General features: G+C 35.3%; 1 protein-coding gene across 1 annotated transcript in view; it reads left to right on the top strand.

Annotated features, from left to right (window-relative positions):
• LOC309638155 (uncharacterized protein) overlaps nucleotides 1–12,283 on the top strand; it is a 343,672-nt gene extending 331,389 nt beyond the window's left edge. Inside the window, exon 22 of the mRNA XM_082413765.1 lies at nucleotides 10,228–12,283. Coding sequence (XP_082269891.1) covers nucleotides 10,228–10,365 — 138 coding nt within the window. The 3' untranslated portion in view covers nucleotides 10,366–12,283. The remainder of the gene's footprint in view (nucleotides 1–10,227) is intronic.
• Nucleotides 12,284–16,804: the final 4,521 nt, after the last annotated feature.

Genomic DNA, 16,804 nt, shown 5'->3' with positions numbered 1-16,804 from the left:
AGGATTGAGAGGTGGGGCAGGAGGTGTTATTGACCCATCTGGTTTTGGTTGCCTGTGCTTTCCACACTGTTGGATTATATGACGGTGGAAGTGTGTCTGGACCCCTCTAAGCCTGTTCCCAACAGAGATACTAACAAATACTAAACCAGCGTTCCCCCTTTTTTCAGATCGCAGCAAAGGCACAGGGTCCCACCCCCTCTGCAGTCCGAGTCTAAAGCCTACCCACTTATTTCTTTGTGCTTTATGTTACCTGCTTTGTCCTCTATGAAATCCATTTTGAAGGGACCTAGCCTCTTTGCACCTTCGCTGACACTTTTTTAGGAGTACTAGATTTTATTCATTAGCCTTTCTAAACTTGTTTCCAGTATTAAACTGTGTGCCCCAGAGGACAGGAACCGTCAAATCATACCAGTCCCAGAGCATATTGAAGACTAGGCAGGTTTTCTTTCAGCCTATTCAACAATCTTCCTACTTTCTTTTATATCTCTCCTGACCCCTAACGGGCACAGTCTCATCTATCACTGGCTTTCTGAGCTATAAAACCTGAAATTGGAATGGATTTGAGACTGATCTTTTGCAGCTTTAGTGAGAAGTGAAATTCATGTATTATCTTTCCCAAAGATGTATGCATGGTAAAGAAATTTCCAACAACAGCACCTAGGTAGATTATACTTTCCGGACTGAAGAAACATCTATTCAACTTTGAAAATTGTAGTTTCTAAGTAGTTATCTACTTGGATTAGAGTTAACTCCTACCTTTGAAGTCCTTATCTCTGTACTAGGCACAAAGCTGTTGCTCAAGGAAATCTATTAAGTTGCATTGAATTTCTGGATGCCAAATTATGCTACTTGATGGGTAATTATGCGCCATGAGACCTTTTCCACTAACACCTATATTATGCGAATTGAGGGCACCTGTGCTAAGGAAATGACTCAGATCCGTCTAGAGATACCTGTAAGATCCATGCTGTATTCCGATGGGCTATTCTGATAGGGGAAGAAACAGGTAGCTGCCTCTAGACCTAATTTAATATTTACAAATTAGATCTGGCAATAAACATGAAACAAAAATGGGTGAAATTTTGCTTCACCTTTATAACCTGAACTCTATTCTCAGAGGTTTTATGGTGGTTGTAAAACAGAGTACCTAGTGTTCTGAGCTCCTTCTGCATCTAACACAGCTACAGCTTGTGACGACAGTGATTTCTAAGTCTCTCCTAATTCTGATATGAAAGATAGGTCACGTGTTAACCTTTTCTTTCTTTTTTTTTTTTCTCAAGAAAACCTTAGCAGTTTGAGTTTCGAAGCACGTTATCTTCAAGTTTTTCATTTTTTTGTGAAAAGCCATGGTTTTTGGAACAGTATGATTTCTGCACTGAAAAGGTCAGATTCCATCAGGTTGAAATAGAAGTTATATTACAAACTATCTTTCCTGTGGATTTATGTTCACCACTTTTTTTTAATCTGGGCCCGTGACCAAGATGACACAGATCTTACAGTGTTGTACATATTTAACTTAAAAAATAAAATCCCCTCCACACTTGTCCGAGATGGTCATTGGTCTGTCAGGAGGTGAGGGCCTCTCTTGAATTATCTTTTTGTCAACCCCTCTGAGGCTGGGCAAGGCCATGGACTCTCCGCAGAGGAATACTTTTTAAATTAATTCATGAATTAACTTTATATTGAAGTATAGTTGATTTACAGTATATCATGTTAATTTCATGTACAGCAGTGATTCAGTTATATATATATACATACACATATCTATTCTTTTTCAGATTCTTTTCCCATATAGGTTATTACAAAATATCGAGTAGAGTTCCCCTGTGCTGTACAGTAGGTCCTTGTTGGTTATCTATTTTATATACAGTAGTGCGTACCTGTAATGCTTTGTCTCCGTTCCGTAGCTTGAGGTTTTTTTTTTTTTTTTTTTTTTTTTTGTAAGTACAAAGTTATTCTAAAGTTTTTAGTGCCACAAAACCTAGAAACCCAGGCAAGACTGGTGCAGACTCATCAAGTCACAAATAAGCTTCCGGATCCCAGGGTATCCATCGCAATTAAGAAAGCCCTTGGAGCATTCGTTGGGGGCGGAATGGGAAAAGGGTTTCTTTGTCATTAGAGGCGGTGTCACCTGGTGGTCTGAGCAGAGTAGTGGGAGTCAGGAGCTCAGCGATCTAACAGAGGCTCCGTGAGGCCCCGCCGAGCGGCTTCCGGCGAATCTCTCAGCCTCAGGAGGACGGGCTCACCTACTTTGAATCTCCCATCTGAAGGGCTCCTTACCCAGGGCCAGGGGATACACAGCAGGAGGCCTGATTCCTTGTCTGCAAAATGAGAATATTAATACTTGCCTAAATAACAGATTAACCAATTAGTGGTTTTATTAAGTGCTCTGCTGATAGAAAAAGCAGCAGGAGAAGAAAGGTGAAAACAAAACACGGAACCACAATTTATGATGAGATGGGTTTGATTCAACTCCGGATTCTTCTCCCACTCATGGAGTTGAGTGACCACCGGTGGGAAGAGCAGGTGCAGAGGGGCTGACCCTCACTTGTTTGACCCTCCGCGAGAAGGCAGCAGAGGAAGTTTTATCTTGCAAGCCTGCATGAAGCTTTGAGTAAATGGAGGGAAGAATCGTATTCTGTCCTTGAATCAATGACTTGCGTGGCAAAACAGAATACAAATAACTGAGAGTTTTCAGTTTTAACTCTTCTATTGTAACATCTTCCAGAAAAGACTATTTATTGTTATTGGAAATTCCCATATCCATCTGCTACAATGACTAATTTGCTGTGTGTGTGTGTGTGAGAGAGAGAGAAATACACAAAAATGTGGAAGGGAAATCAATAGGAAAATACTGAAAACTCTGGGTCTACAGAAATTATTCATTAAACATGTAAATTGTTGGGAAATCCTCCATCCAGTTTTTCCATTTGTTGAAAGTCATTGTTCATGGGAAGGGGCAAAGCCATCCCTGTGTTTCTCATGGTGCGTAGTTTTACGCTGGCCTAAAGAAAATATTAAAATTAACTCATTTTTGCAAATAGAAGAAAGTCCCATTTTCACTTCCCAAGTTTAGAAAACTTTATATTTTGTGCACAACACCTGCATGAGAAGGTGCAGTAAATCTTTGGGGCACATTTGGGGCACGATTGCTTTCATGACACTATTGAAAATATACATTAATATGAAGTAGTAATAGCAGTACTTATGGCTTTGCATAAAATATTGCTAAAAATGTCAAGGACAGGATTGTCTTTTATTTTTGGTTTTCAAATTCAAACTTAACAGCTGCCACTTCTATTGATTTTTAAAAAATAAGTTCCTGATATTATTTTGCCACCTCTTTTCCCTAAGAATGATTGACTGTTGCAGTAAACTGTAGAGGGACATCATTCTGTTGTCCCTCTACAGTCATCTATCTAAAACGTAGACCCCATTTTAAACAACATATTATAAAAAAACAGAACGCAAAAGCAAAGAAGAATTCAATTTTCAGGCTAATATTAGAATATAATGGCACTTATAAGACATTCTCCTATCATACTACCATGAAAAGTCTTAAAATAGACACATGTACTAATGTATATTAAATATATTAATATATATTTAAATATATATTAAGTATATACAGGGATTTATCTCTATTTTAAAATTACTTGACAAAATTATTATTCCCATACGTATGTGTCAAAATAAGTGATTTTATTTGTCTATAATAATTAGGTCAGTGTGACTTGCTATGACATGGTTTGCTTTTCACAAAACTAAGCTAGATGGTTCTCACGGCAGGCTTACTTTATTATTTATATATATAACTGGTAACCTGTAAGAAGAAAATAGCATAGTTTTTTAAAAAATTAGCACACTATAATTTTAAAATAAATACAACAGAGTTCAGACACATTTTCAGAAAATGTGCTATTTACTTCTAAAAAGCTATTTTATTATTTGACCTATTTTCATGGGTCAAAAAATAACTGTTAGTGACTAAATTAATTTTAGTAAAACTATGTTTGGTTTCTTTAGAAAATCAAGAAGAACTACTTTGTACTTATTACGTATTAAGATGTGATTTTAAAAAACATTTTAGAGTTACTGCAGGTCTTTTCTAAAATAACTTCTCTTGTTCAATCTTGTAAATATTAAATTTCTCCATACTTCATTTGTACTTGTAATTTGAGACAATTATTCATTGGTAGTTCCTGTTTTTATAGACCATATTTTTTATTTGCATATATAAGAAAAAGAATAATCACATACATATTTTTGAAAATATTTACTCATAAAATAATTTTCAGCATCTTAGATTTCCTTTGACTCTCCAAATAACTGAATTTATGAAAGTTGTAGAAAAGATCTGTTCTATTATTGCATTTATATGTCTATCAGAAATAATACATATTCATAGGATATATTGGAGAAGAAAAAGTTCTTGGGATTCTAAGTCATAGGAAATGTTTTAAAAGGTATATTAAGTATAAAGAAGCAGTTTAAAAAATAAGCCTTGACATACTAACTGAAACATATGGTTAAATATCTAATATAAAAATCATAGAGGTGAAAAATTAAATCTTTATTGCAGTCAATAAATAATGAATGTTTTATGTTGAGTAAATATATGTTCACTTTTACTTCTGTATGTTTTTTTCTTATTGAATTGGAATTTGGAAACCATAACTTGAAAGGTGACCCTCTAAACGTGAAAAATATTTTTATGCTTCTTTTTATTCCTTAATCTTAAGTTACTATAAACTTGGAAAATTTTTGAGTTTTTTGCATTATAAATACATCTATTTTTTCCCGGTTTTTTTAAGGAATGATTGACATACATCACTGCATAAACTTAAGGTATAAAAACATTGTGGTTTGATTTGCATGTATTGTGAAATGATTAACGTAATAGGTTCAATGTGCATCATCTCATATAGATACAATAAAATGAAAATAACAAAATTCTCTTTGTGATGAGAGCTCTTAGGATCGACTCTCTTAACAACTTTCTTATATGTCACACAGCAGTGTTTACTATAGTCACCATGCTCTACATTTTATCTCTAGTATTTATTTATCTTATAACTGGAAGTTTGTACCTTTTATTTGAAATATATTTTAAATCCATGCATCCAACAGTCAGTGCTTGAGCATTTCAGAATATGCCATGATACTACTCATCAGTGATTTTTATCTTGATTCCATTTGACAAGGCTGCCTAACACTGATTTCTTAAAAAGTCAAAGATAATTCACTCATGAACAAAGCAAAATAAGCCACAAAACCCTAAACATAATGGTTTTTCCTTCTATTTATATACAGAAATATCATGAAAATATTTTGGTGCATTTTGTAATTGTGTCAGTATTAAGAACTATCTACAAATGAATTGATTTCTTCTAAGACTCCATAGATACAGAAGTAGTTTTTTCCTTTTCAGTTTATGGAACAAGTTCTTCTATAATGACCTGAAATAATTATTTAATAATAATATGATTAAACAATGTAAAAACCAGTTGCTTAGTGTCAATTATTTTTACATATTTGTATCCTATAAATTATTTTAATCACATTTACATTTAATAAAACATTGACATAAAAGCATATAAGTTGATTTTATGTGCAAAATCACATCATATAGTATGCCGAGTGACACTTAAAAGGCATGAAAGAGTACCACTAGCTTATTTTCTGAAACAATCTTGACACTAATGCTAAATTACAACTCAGAAACATCTAGCATTTTTACCTTTATGAGAAACGGCTTTTTACATATTTAACATAATTCCAGGGAAAATAAACTGGAATTATGTATAAAGATACATGCATTGTAACCAAAGGGTGTTTATATTCCCCTGTAGAATACTTACGATGATTTTATTGCCATTTTGTGTCATTTTCAAAAGGATATAAAATGCAGCCAGTAAACAAACTAGACTTTAGATTTAAGGTGACAGCTGCTCCTTCAGAAGCAATATTCAGATATTTAATCTTAAGAACATTGAATATTCTTTATTTTACAACCAAGTAAAGTATACTTTTACAAAAATGAAAGGACTGCGTACTTTGGCTTATTATTTTCACAGCAGTGGTGATCAACATGGCCACCACTGCCAACACGCCATCATCACTAAATCCCAGAGAATTCATCCAAATGTCAGCCCTTATTTAACTGTTTCAGGAAATTAACATCCGTGCTCTACTTTTTCAAAATGCAAAACTTCCTGTCTCTAAAATAATGCTGATTCAACCTATTATTTACTCTGTCATATTATTTCTAGTTATATATATATATTTTTTGAAATCTACAATTGTAATCTAATTTTAAGACTTTTTACCCCTAGTTTGGATTCCTGTAGTTCAGGTACAGAGATCTGAATTCTGTTGAAGAAAAAATTTATTTCGTTATGGAGCCATAATGAGTTTAACTAGGCCTCCAAATATTGCTGTCAGTGAATTAGTGCTATGCATACACGAGTCCTGTGTTAAGTTGGCAAATTAAAACAAAATCTGTCCGAATGTTGTATCTGTTTTACTATTCCTCCTCCTCAGCCTCCTTACCATCTTTATAATGGCCTCTCACTAAAACCTTATCAATGGGGGTGGGATAGTGAGGGTGGGAGGGAGGGAGACGCAAGAGGGAAGAGATTTGGGGACATATGTATATGTATAACTGATTCACTTTGTTATAAAGCAGAAACTAACACACCATTGTAAAGCAATTATACTCCAATAAAGATGTAAAAAAAAATAAAAATAATCTGTTAGCTTGGGAAGTATTAGTAATAAAGATATACTTTAAAAATAAACGAAAAAATAGGTAATTATGAACTTAGAGGGAGAAAACATTCTGTAAGAAGAAAAAAAAAAAACCTTCTCAATGTGTGTTTTGGGGAGCTGTGTATGACCCATTCTACCCGACAGATTGCAGACAAAGTCAACTCCAGTTTTCTAAATAGACACTTGAGGGTATAGCTACCCTTATTAGCAGTCAACTAGCTATCTCTTTCTTAAGGCCTGTTTTAACACAATTTCTAAGAAATCCAGGGACTTCTTTATACCAAAGAAGGCCAGTCCTGCTTCAAGCACAAGGCAGAAAGAGCTCACATGTGTTGACTCCATGGCCATGGGTGTTTCTCTTCACCACCAGCTCCATACATCCACACGGCCTGAAAGACCCTTGTCTGTCTCTGCAGAAACCCTTTCCCGGTCACAGTGCCTAGCGATGCCACAGAGATGTCCCAAGCTTGCACTCTATTCGTTCACATCCATACATCTGTAACACTGTGCTGGTGGGGACATGAGTGGCTAACCAAGTTCACAGTGGCTTTTGCCTCATCCACATAGCATGCCAGATCTAGTTTTCCCCAAAAAAAGTTGATTGTGAGAGGTCTTTATTTTTTTTACCATTTTTAAAATTTCTTTTATGAATGGGTAAACTTTGGAGTTTCTTTCTTGGCCATTTTCATTGATGTTCCTTATTATTTCTTAAAGCTAGATTCTGACAGTGGAATTACTAGGCCAAAGAATCTGAGGATTTAAAAGGATAGATATTTATGAGCATATTTCTTATACACATAAATATATATCTCCAAATTCCCCTCCAGAAAAGGAGGACAAACAGAAAGCCACCACTGCAGTGAATGGGAAGTTTGCCCAACATTTTGATAATCTTTTTGGCTATAGCTACACAAACTATGCTCTCTGTAACTTAAAGAGACAGTGTTAGGTTTGAAATATGAGGCCACATGGATATCATAGCTCACTGTCATTTTCTGCCTTTGAAAAATGCTGCAAGACTAGGTTGTGTTTTATTTTCAAAGCACGGCACATTTAAATACAAGCTTGCTGTGAGATTTCAGTTGTTTGCAATATTTACTTTCTAGCAATGCTTATTCCCAGTAATCAATGAAACTCATAAAATAAGTATGATTATAATATTGTGAGCTTATTCTTCTAGCACAAATCACTTGAAATATGTGACTCTAAACAGATAGAGTAATTGGAAAGTGAACCGTCTTGCACAACAATTAACTAAGAAGTGACAAGTAAGTTTCATTAGCGATTATGATTAAGGTTAGTTATATTTTTATTCCCTCTTTCCCAAACCTTTCAAGCTGAAGTATATTTGTTAATTTGATGTATATTCACATAGATGTACAGATCATTTTATACAAGTACATTTTTGATACATTATGGTGGCAGCTGTGACGGGGACAAGGGGAATAGTTTAAAATTTAGGAGCGATTTTAAAAAACCAGAACATCCCAGAAGGCTACATGCTGTTAGTCCATGGCCCTGTGCATCAGGGTAAAGAAATGCTTCCAGGTAATTAGTCCAGATGCTAACTGGGGAAGTTCCTAGAATCCTGAGCAAATCAAACCACTCCTGCTCTCATGTCCCTTCTTGCTCACACCATACAGACATTTTAAGGAATTCCTGTTAATAAAGACATACTACTGAGTAAGGAAACATCCCAATAATCCATTTCCTAGAGGATAAAGTGGTGATTGAAGTTGTTATTCGGATCCAAATTCTCAATAACAAAGAAAGATTGTGAATGGCAGGACACTTAGGAGAAAGTGACTTTGTCATTCTGGAATTCTTAGTTCTGGTGAAGGCTGAATGCCACCCCACTTGATATGAGGAAGGTGCATTTCAGAAATTTCAAGAACAGTTGACATGCTCCAGCACGTGAGGATCTAAATGGTAGGGTATCACAAGAGGCATGGACAAAGCTCTAGAACTGCAACTCTGAGTTACACTTTTAAATAGTCTTGATAAGAAAGAAGACTGAATAACTGCTGTTGTGGTATAGAATGTTTCTCAATAAACTTAGGTTTTAAAAAGATCACATACTAAGAAAAGCAAAGAAAGGTATATCATGAAATTTAAAAAAAAAGAGAGATGTTTAAGAACAATGACCAGGAGAGAATTCCCTGGCGGTCCAGTGGTTAGGATTCGGCTCTCTTACTGCCAGGGCCTGGGTTCCATCCCTGGTCGGGGAACTAAGATCCTGCAAGTTTCACAGCACAGCCAAAAAAAAAAAAAAGCTCTAATAAAAATAAAAATAAAAGAAGAAGAAGAATGACAGGGAAGCAATAATGGAAAAGTACGACACGATTTTAGATAACAGTGGGTGGAGTGGACTGTAAGAAAACCTGACAAGAAAGATTCAATAAAAGGAGAAATCAAGGTGTCCAAAGATAGCTATTTTTCTCAACATTATTTAGTTGTATATGTCAAATATCTATTTCTGCTTAATCACAAAAAGTTTTTTATTAACCCACATAAGTAGGAATTACAGTAGATGTCCTCTTTCTTATCCAGAGAAATGCATTCAGTTTGCCAGTGTAGACGTAGATGTGGGTCCCTGCCTTTCTCATTGGGGTGGCCTTCAGTTGGAGACCATAAGTTCTGGGGAAAACAGTCCTTCCGCAGAATTCTTGGAAATGTTACCTACCTTCAAGAGGTAGGAGAGCCAGATGAAGTCAGTGAAATTGATGATTCTTTTAAACAGCCCAAACAAACCCAAACTTTGTGTGACGAGTGAAACAGGATGTTGGTATGGTTGCTAGCTGTGCTCAAAGATGATTAGTCTTGTATATACAGAAAGCTTCTCTTGGGACAATGAGTTCCTTCTAAAAGGAATGCTGTCCTGTGTTTTCCCCTGATACTTTTGTTTTCTATCCATTTCATCACACAAAAGTTACTAAATGCAAAAAAGAAAATCCCAGTCTTGTATTTTGTTTTGACCTATTTTGGTTTCTGTAAGGTTAGGATAATTCACTTTTCACATGTGTTTAAATGGCTAATTATGACCCTGTGTTCTGTATTACTAAATATTATACAAATGCTTATTTATATTTTTTGGTGTATTATTAAATTATTGTTAAAGTCAGAAAGAAATGGGAGATACATGTACACGTATAGCTGATTCACTTTGTTATACAGCAGAAACTAACACACCATTGTAAAGCAATTATACTCCAATAAAGATGTTAAAAAACAAAAAAAAGAAGAAGAAAGAAATGGAACCAAACCATAAAACCTAAATTGAAAACTCCTGTTAAAATGTGGATTTAGGTTAACTATAATGGCATTTCAGGGCATTTCGAAGCTGTAATTTTTTTTCAGGGGAAAAATTGGGAAAAAGCACAGGTTTTGTTCATTCTGCCTAAATATTTCTTTGAAGTGTGGTAAGTTAACATGTGCCATTTTGTCGCCACTTTTCAGGTGTTTGGTGACATCAGTGGCTTAAAGTTTATCCCTGGTGAAGTGGTCACGGCTATTCAGGAGCATCTGAGTGAAATGGACAGTACACTGGAAGACTCCTTAGATATTAAATCAAGAGGATTGAAAAGAATCCATTAAAATAAAAAGATATTTTCCCCTGATTAAATATTTTACTCATTGCTGTACCTGAGTGCCTCAACTTAGAAGTGCTTCTTCCTTCTTGCTTTCTTAAAGGTCCACAGTGGTGCACAAGTCATGGTGAGAAGACTAAGTTCAACTTCCTTTTCAATCTACGGCCTTATAATATGTACTTTACCAGAAGTCAATAACCAGTATTGGAAACAACAGCTGGACGTCATGATTGTCCCAAATATGTTTTCAGAGAACATAGACTCCTGTTCATCTTCATTAGCTTAGAAAGAGCTACTTGGCTCCTGTGGAGTATGAAGAGAGATAGAATATCATTTTTCACACTCTCCTACAGCAGTACTCTTTCCTTTGGAGGGAATAAGGGGAATGGCTAGAAGATGATATAACCAAGCCTAAATAAATCCCCTTTCCCCTTCACTTAGCATAAAATTTCACATTTTTTTCTAGAAGAAATTTCAAGGAAAAAAAAATGGAAAAATTACATAACAATAAAAAAAATCAAGTCACTTAAATTAGTTGTTTTACAGCACAAATACTTTGTATTCTAAGATATCAACAAACAGCCCCAAACTGGCTGGCTCAGATTTGGGCTCCTCTCCTCCACCTCAGCTCTTTCTAAAAGGACCAAAGTAGCAAAGCCCCCTTGCCAGTTCTTTAGATTATTCCTTTTTTTTTTTTTTTTAATGTCTGAAACATTTATATTAACATAGATTATTCCTTTTTGTCTTTACTCCCTTGCTTTCCTTTTTTCGACTGAAAGTTTGGACTAGGACTTAGGATCACAAGCGGACAATGAACTGTCAGAGGGTTGATGGGTTATAAAAAAATCCTGCATCTTTAAGAATCGTTTGTCCTCATTATAGAGCAATAAATGCAGAGGATATCTAGGCCCTCTGATCTTCCTCTGCGTTTGTAAGGAAGGGTGAGCAGGTGTTTTAACAGTCACCTCTCTCAAACAAAAAGCAGTGTTTATTAGAGAGGTCAAATTTGATACCTATAACTGGGAAACATAAACACATCCCATCCTGGTGATTTTTCAATCCTCATCTTTAATTATTGTCTAACTATAAGGATATCTTCAGTTTTACATAAGACATTTACATTGAGTTACACTAGATGTTCCCTCTATTGGCAGAAATTAGCATATGCATATACTGTCTATATTTTTCATCCTCTATAGCTCTTATTGAAGGCAGATCAACATATATTAACATCTCTGACAAAAGATATCAACGTCACAGGAACTAGTGAACATTCTAAATATGTTTTAATGGCTTAAATTATTGCACCTGCACACCTCAGGAAACTATAGACTCTTCCTTCAAAATGATATGTGACTGTCAGTGTCAATGACTTCTTGCCTTCCTCACCTCCACACTTGCAAGCATAATTACTCATAGCTCTGGTCATCAGGTACTCACCTCCACTTTCACCGAATAGCTTTCTATTCTAACTACATGCTTTGCCTTCCCCATTGGAGCATGAATTACCTGTGTGGAGAATTTTTCAAATGTATCTTCCTATTAACAGAGCTTAGAACGATTCTTGGCCCTATGCAGGGGCCCAATAAACATTTTCTGTTGGGAAGATGGTGTGAAGGAGAGGTGGGGGAAGGGATTAGGGCCAGGTGTTATCATTTATAGTATAAATAAGAAGCCCATCCCTCCCCCTGAAAAAGTGGGGCTGGATACAGTAAAGTAAGTTCTATGATAGACCTGTATCAATACAAAATATACTGAGAAGGATAAATGTATACATATAAGTAGATTTCTGCCTCTTAGACTGTATTTCATTAGATTATTAGGTCAAGTTGATAAAGCAAATGTAGTTGAACAAGTGATCTGGTAAGTTTTTCACTGAACCATCATTTGCTTAACTGAATTAATAAAAATACCTACTGATTTTATAGGTCTGTCACTTTTTTTTTTTTTTGGCTGCACCACGCGGCATGAAGGATCTTCCTTCCCCCACTAGGGATCGAACTCGCTCACACTCCTTGCAGTGGAAGCACAGAGTCCTAACCACTGGACAGCCAGGGAATTCCCCTGTCACTTTTATTATTTATGCTTTTCTCACTAAAATGTAAGCTCTTCGAGGGCAGGGATCACTGTCTGCTCTAATTAGTCGTACCTGCCCCAGTCCTCAATACTGTTCTTTGAACTAGTAAGTGTTCTGTCAATTTTCATTGGATGAAAGTATAAACTGATAAGCCAAGTTTCACTTCACTTTATATTTAATGTGTTGTACAACAGTGAATTGAATGAACAATGCAGAGGTCAGCAATCAATTGAGACTTTTCTTTTTGTGTGTGTTTCCTTTAGGGATTGGTGGTCCCAATGAAAGGATTGGTATAATTAAGAAAAACAATATTTTCTTGCCCCTAAAGGATGCCCATGGCCACAGTGTATTTCCTAATCCAAAAAGTCTCCTGCTACATTACTGCAGAGCAGGAGTTGTTCAGTATTTTAAAATCAAGTCTACAGAATGTTTTGTTGCTCTAGTTGTTTTATAGTTGTTTTCCTTGCCATTGAACTGATCTTACTGAGCTTCAACATATGAGTCTAACACTTTCATTAATATATTGTGTGTGTGTGTGTGTGTGTGTGTGTGTGTGTGTATAGTGTGTAGTGTGGTGGATAGAGATTTACTAACATGTTCTTTCAAGAGTCCTTTCTTGTTGAGAAGGCCCATTCTAACGTTCACAGACTCAGTGCAGTAACTTAGTCCAATGTTGAAATAAGATTTGGGTATTATCTTATCTCTGAAGTAAATACCACATTTGCATTGGCATTGAAACAAATTATTTAATTTAGATTTTTTTTGGATGTACATGTAGGGTTAGTTTCTTAATAGAAAAATAGAGGAAAAAAGGACCTTTTTATTCTTATAGTCAATTCCTCTCATTTCTGTGGCCCTTTATGAACTGCAAACAATAATCCCATGGATAGGGAGGGATGGGGATGGTCTTTGTTAGTAGATGCTCTGCAAGAACAGAGTTCTAACTTGAACGTCTTCAGTATAATATTCCCTTAGCAGTGTACACATATTTATATACCGTGCAAAGTATTATTTCAAAATTCAAGATAGGTTTCTAGGGGACTATATATCTCTGTAAATTCAGTTATCATTTTTTCTCAGTATATTGAGGATAATTACAATACTAATAATTATTTTTCAAGAATCTACTAGTAAAATAAGCTTTCCTTTATCTATAAACTCATGCAATTTTTTGATTATTTCATTGATAACTTCTTTTCTAGTATTGTAGTTTCTCAGTGACTTGTGTCATTCACATTGATATTTTTCCTCACATAGAGATAATACACAATACAAACTATGGTTATAATTGAAAACAGTAAAAAAAATACTTTTAATAGATCATTTTTGCTAGTACCTACTGTGCTCTTATTACCCAAATAGACTATCCATTTGAAATTAAATTTTATTAAGGAATAAAAATACAAATAAGAAGGAATTAAACATTTAAATGCTTGCTGTAAATTTAAAAATGAGATCTATTCAATTTTCCTTGTACTAAGCTCAGTGACAATAGATAGATTACACTAAGTGTCAGTTAAGCAAGTAGATGACAAATGAGTGATTTTCATCCTTCAGTTAAATATGGTGCTAAGTGGTATGTGCTGGCATTAAAAGCAAATTACTTATCACTTCAACAATCACAGCATGAGAGCATTCTATTGGAGGCTGTATTTCCAGTCTTTCTTGGTCCTCAGTTTTATTAAATAAATCAACTGATAATGGTTGGATAAGCAAAGGAAAAAACCTGGATGGCATCATGACATTTCCATTTTATAAGTACCTATTCAAGACATCTCTAAAATGGTCTTTTGTAGTCACTGAGAATTCACACTCACATCTCCGTACACACATACACACACTATATTTATATATAATTTCATCTGGTCCTATTACCTATGTGAAGCACAAATTCCTTCTGCTACATCACTTCCAGCTGGCCATCTCGCTCAATCTTAAACACCTCTAGGCATGGGAAAATCACCACTGCAAGTGAGAACTCTCATTACTATCACCACTAGGAATTCCTTCCAGTAGCTTGAAAATAGCCGTTACTGGGTTTGAGACCCTTGAGAGAACCTGCCAATTATAACAGCTCAGAGCCTTGGCCAATGAGAAGTCTTAACTAAATAGTAGTTGACTGAGTGAAATCAAGTAAGCCTCATCTTTTTTTTTTTAATATAAATTCTTTTATTTTGAATACAGTGCATTTACACATATTTTCCTTTTTGTGACTGGGGGGGTGCTGGGGAGAGGGGTGCGGATATACTCAAGGGTGAGGAAGGTAACCCTGGGTACTCCGTTCAGAGATTCAGGAAAAGTTCCACTAACCCACACAAACAATTAATGTTTCGCCTACTCTAGCAACGCCTGCAATGTTTTAAATAGGATCAAATATTTGTATTACATAGTGAGACACTGGTCTTGTGGCATGAACACAGAGATCTGGTGGGCAGAGGGTCTGCTTGATTTTGAACAATGAGGACATTTGCAGGACCAGGAGAGAGTGGAATTTAGAGACCCTTCCATTATTGATTTCCTTAATCTGTTGAAACCCTGGGATAAGCAGGAAATCTTTTCTAAAATGGTATAAGCTCCTTAAAAATAACCTCTCCAATATTTGAGTCATGATAAGAACTCAGTAATTGTATGATCAATGGATGAATGAATGAATGAATAAATAAATACGTACATACATAAATGAGATAGTACAGTATAATGATTAAGAGCTGGGGCTCTGAAGTTAGATCCAGGTTGAAGCCCTTCTCTATAACTTATTAACTATGTGATGTTGGACAAGTTACACACTCTCACTGAGAGCTAGCAAACAGTATTTGCTAATTCAGTGACATATTTGGTACACGTGGTTTTGAGATTACATGACTGGAGAGAATACCTCAATTTCTGAATATGTGATGCACTCTGTCCACCCCAGTGGTGGAAAAAGGCTACCTCACGAAAGGCCTCACCTGATCCAAAGCTGACCACATGGGATGTGAGAGCTGCTTGGTCAGGAAGGGAGCTTAAAAGGGTATCGGCTGAGCTCCAAGAGACAGATTATTATCAGCTAATGTACCAAAGGTTCTTTTTCTTCCAAAGCTGACTATGTATTTTCAATCCAGCCTTTCTTTGAATGGCCTTGATTGCCCTGCTTCAGTTATTCAACTGATTCTATGCTTGATGTGAGTATGTAGTATGATTTTCTAGACCATCCCCTCATGAAGGCACCAAAAGTAGTTCTAACCGACTTCTTATATGGGGTTTTATCAGTGTCCACTTCACAGGATTGTTGTGAGGAATAACAGGGAGGATGAAGGCACTGTATTAGCTATTGTGATTGGCTAAGCAAATTAATGAGAGAAAGGAAAAAAGGAGGGAGAGGGAAAGAAAAAATGATGGAAGAATGGAAGGAAATAAGAAGGAATGAAAGGAAAGAAATAACTTTCTTGAAGTAAGATTATTATATCAATGGGTAGCCCACTTTAATTTTTAATACATATTAGTTTTATTTCAGGAAGCTTGTACTAATTTCCATTTCAAGCACAAATGGTAATTGAAATAAACTCTTTCTCCAGACTACTGCTAGTAATGGACATTAATGGTAAAAATATTTTCTTACTGAAAAGGTGAAAAACATTTCATTAGAAATGTGATTTACTTTGCACGATTAATGAAAATTTATAGTTTTACTATCAGAAGTCACACTTTCTTATTGACTTATAATAGCTTTTTATATATTGAGTGCAATGAATCTTACAGTGAAACTGTCACCAAAATGTACCAAGGTTGCAAGTTGTTTAGGTTGCTTTAATATATATTTTGGCATAGAAATTCTATGTTTTTTTGTAGTTTAATCTGTAAAGTTTTTTCTTTGTTGTCTTAACACGGTATATTAAATAGTTTATCATTTCTCATATTTTGAAATGCCAGTCTTATTATACATAATAATAAGCACAGACAAGTTACATTTTTCTTTTTCCGGGAAAGTGTTGTTGTTGCATTGATTTATTGTCTATTTTCATGTTGGTATCAGACTCCATTAACTAATGTAGCTCATAGGTCTATGTTAATCAGGGACACCCTATGATTAAATTGCACACTACTAAGAACGACTTACTGGCAACAGAGGAAGAATGAGACTTTAGAGAAAAGAACACAACGTGAAGAGGAATATTGGACCTAGGTAACGGATATTTAGGGAGTACATTAGATACATTTTCTTTTAACTTTTGAGTGTGTTTGAAATCTTTCACAATAATAAATTAAGATGAATGATGATGCACAATAGGAAGAGGTGATACCAGGTGTGATATTAGGTGTGAACATAGCTCTACCTGATGGAGAAACCTATAAACACTAACATAAGTTATTAAGTACCCCACGCACCGAA

This window comes from Balaenoptera physalus (assembly GCF_965194825.1).
Source record: "Balaenoptera physalus genome assembly, chromosome: 11".
Classification (NCBI taxonomy): domain Eukaryota; kingdom Metazoa; phylum Chordata; class Mammalia; order Artiodactyla; family Balaenopteridae; genus Balaenoptera; species Balaenoptera physalus.
This window is presented reverse-complemented; position numbering and strand designations above follow the sequence as displayed.